The sequence below is a fragment of the Austrofundulus limnaeus genome, unplaced genomic scaffold (assembly GCF_001266775.1).
Source record: "Austrofundulus limnaeus strain Quisiro unplaced genomic scaffold, Austrofundulus_limnaeus-1.0 Scaffold706, whole genome shotgun sequence".
Taxonomy (NCBI): Eukaryota; Metazoa; Chordata; class Actinopteri; order Cyprinodontiformes; family Rivulidae; genus Austrofundulus; species Austrofundulus limnaeus.
In genome coordinates this window covers 1-1,868 of record NW_013953108.1, presented here as the reverse complement: position 1 = coordinate 1,868, position 1,868 = coordinate 1, and the positions used below count along the sequence as shown (strand labels likewise).

The 1,868-nt window shown below is 34.9% G+C and overlaps 1 protein-coding gene across 2 annotated transcripts in view; it reads left to right on the top strand.

The window, feature by feature from the left end:
• The window catches only part of fdxr (ferredoxin reductase), a 21,829-nt gene extending 20,418 nt beyond the window's left edge, over positions 1-1,411 (top strand). Inside the window, exons 12-13 of one of the 2 annotated variants that reach the window (XR_001312013.1) lie at positions 98-279; positions 1,211-1,411. Coding sequence is in view for 1 of the 2 variants with exons in the window: in XM_014027992.1 (XP_013883446.1) it covers positions 98-228 (131 nt within the window). In the remaining variant the exon portion in view is untranslated. Of the gene's footprint in view, positions 1-97; positions 418-1,210 lie in introns of those variants that run through there. The other variant, XM_014027992.1, reaches the window with a different exon arrangement.
• The last annotated feature ends 457 nt before the right edge of the window (positions 1,412-1,868 follow it).

Genomic DNA, 1,868 nt, shown 5'->3' with positions numbered 1-1,868 from the left:
GTATATATATATGTGTATGTGTGTGTTTATAAGAAAGTTCTAACTTGAGCTGTATGCTGCTAATATTAATCTGTGTTTGTGTYTTTTTCCTGTGCAGGAGTGAAACCAGTGAGTTTCTCAAAGTGGGAGAAGATTGACAGCCTGGAGATGAGGAGGGGGCAGGCCTGTGGGAAACCCAGAGAGAAACTGCTGAGTGTGCAAGAAATGCTGAAGGTGGCCCAGACATGACTGAAATAAACTGATGAACTGTTGATATAATAATAATAAAAACACAGCACAGTGGAAACACTCTGATTAAAACATCACATGAAGAAAAGTTATTTTCAAATCAACATGTGTTTTATACGTTATAATCTTTTTATATGCTTATCGTAAAATAAAACATATTATGGTCTGGCACTGTTTATCTGTCCTACAGCTCTGAACAAGTTCTTCTTCCATGAATGTGATCGATCGCACTGATTAATCTACACAATAATCTGTCCAGATTAGGTTGGTACAGAGACATGTAATGATGAATGAACGTGTGAATGGATAAATGAGGGTACATATTGTGTTGTATAGTACTATGAGTATCCTGGTGTGATAGAAAAGTACCATATACAGTAAGTATAGACTATTTACTATGTACAGGCTGAGTCAAAAGTCACAGGACACCTCTTTATTTCAGAAAGTAAAGAGAAATATCTTTAAATACTCTCATGTATTGAGTCAGGGCTCTACGTTAAGCTACATTCTTCTTGAAACTCACCTTGTTGGATCAGGACAAGTTTTTCCAAACATATGTCCCCTCACACATTACTTTGTGAGGTATGCACATATATCATTTTATCTGTTTTTGAACTAAAAGGATGTCCTGTGTCTTCTGACTCACCTTATAAATTATTATATTATATTATATATAACTGTTAGACATGTATGTTCAGGAATTTCATGCTTTGGATTATGATTACTCTGACAGTTTACTGACAGGAGTATTATATACTATTGCTAGTACTCTTGTTTATTGTTAGTCAGCTTCTCCTCTGTTTAAACTTCTCACAGAAGTCTAATGACATTAATGAGTTGTGTGTTTATCACTGTGGCTGTGTGACCAGCCAGGTTTGTTCTGATAAAATAAAAAAGTCATTTTCAGTTAAATAACTTGAACTTGTCTGTGTAACCCTGACATGTTCCCAAGTGAAGCAGCAGATCAGTAGGTGGATGGACCTGTGGAGCAGAGGGTGGGAGCTCAGAGATTGTTTCTAACTGTGAGTCTGTGTTTCACACTTACATTCGTCGGACCCTAAAGGAATATTATCAAACCCACTGCAGTAAAATGCACATCAGCAGTGCGTGATGTCTTATTTATTCATAGATATTAAAACTTAATGGTAAACTTTAAACAGACGATATAAAACAGATGACTCTGCTCACTTTTTCTGATTTCTTTATTGGCTGTGAAATTTAGCACACAGTTCATTGGGATTTTAAAAAGCTCAATAATGAARTTCAATAAGTTATTTATAGAATTTGAACATAAAAAATAGTTTTTATCATAAATTTTTAATGCACTCATTAACGACAGATGAATACAGATGAATTTTGGTACACACAACAACAACAACAACAATAAAACCAAACCCATCATGAGACAGTTTTGTCTCATCAGGTCAGAAAACCTTTGGGTTTGTTTCAATACATTTGGGTGAATTCCTGTGTGTTTAAATAAATCTATTCATTCAATAAATCCTTCAAACAGGCAGGAGTTGATGAAAAACTTCAGAACATACTTGACATGATGATAATCCAAAGATTAATAGTGTACCAGTAAATCTGTCCTAAGTAATGCAGCATCCATCTATCCATCCATCCATCCATCCATCCAT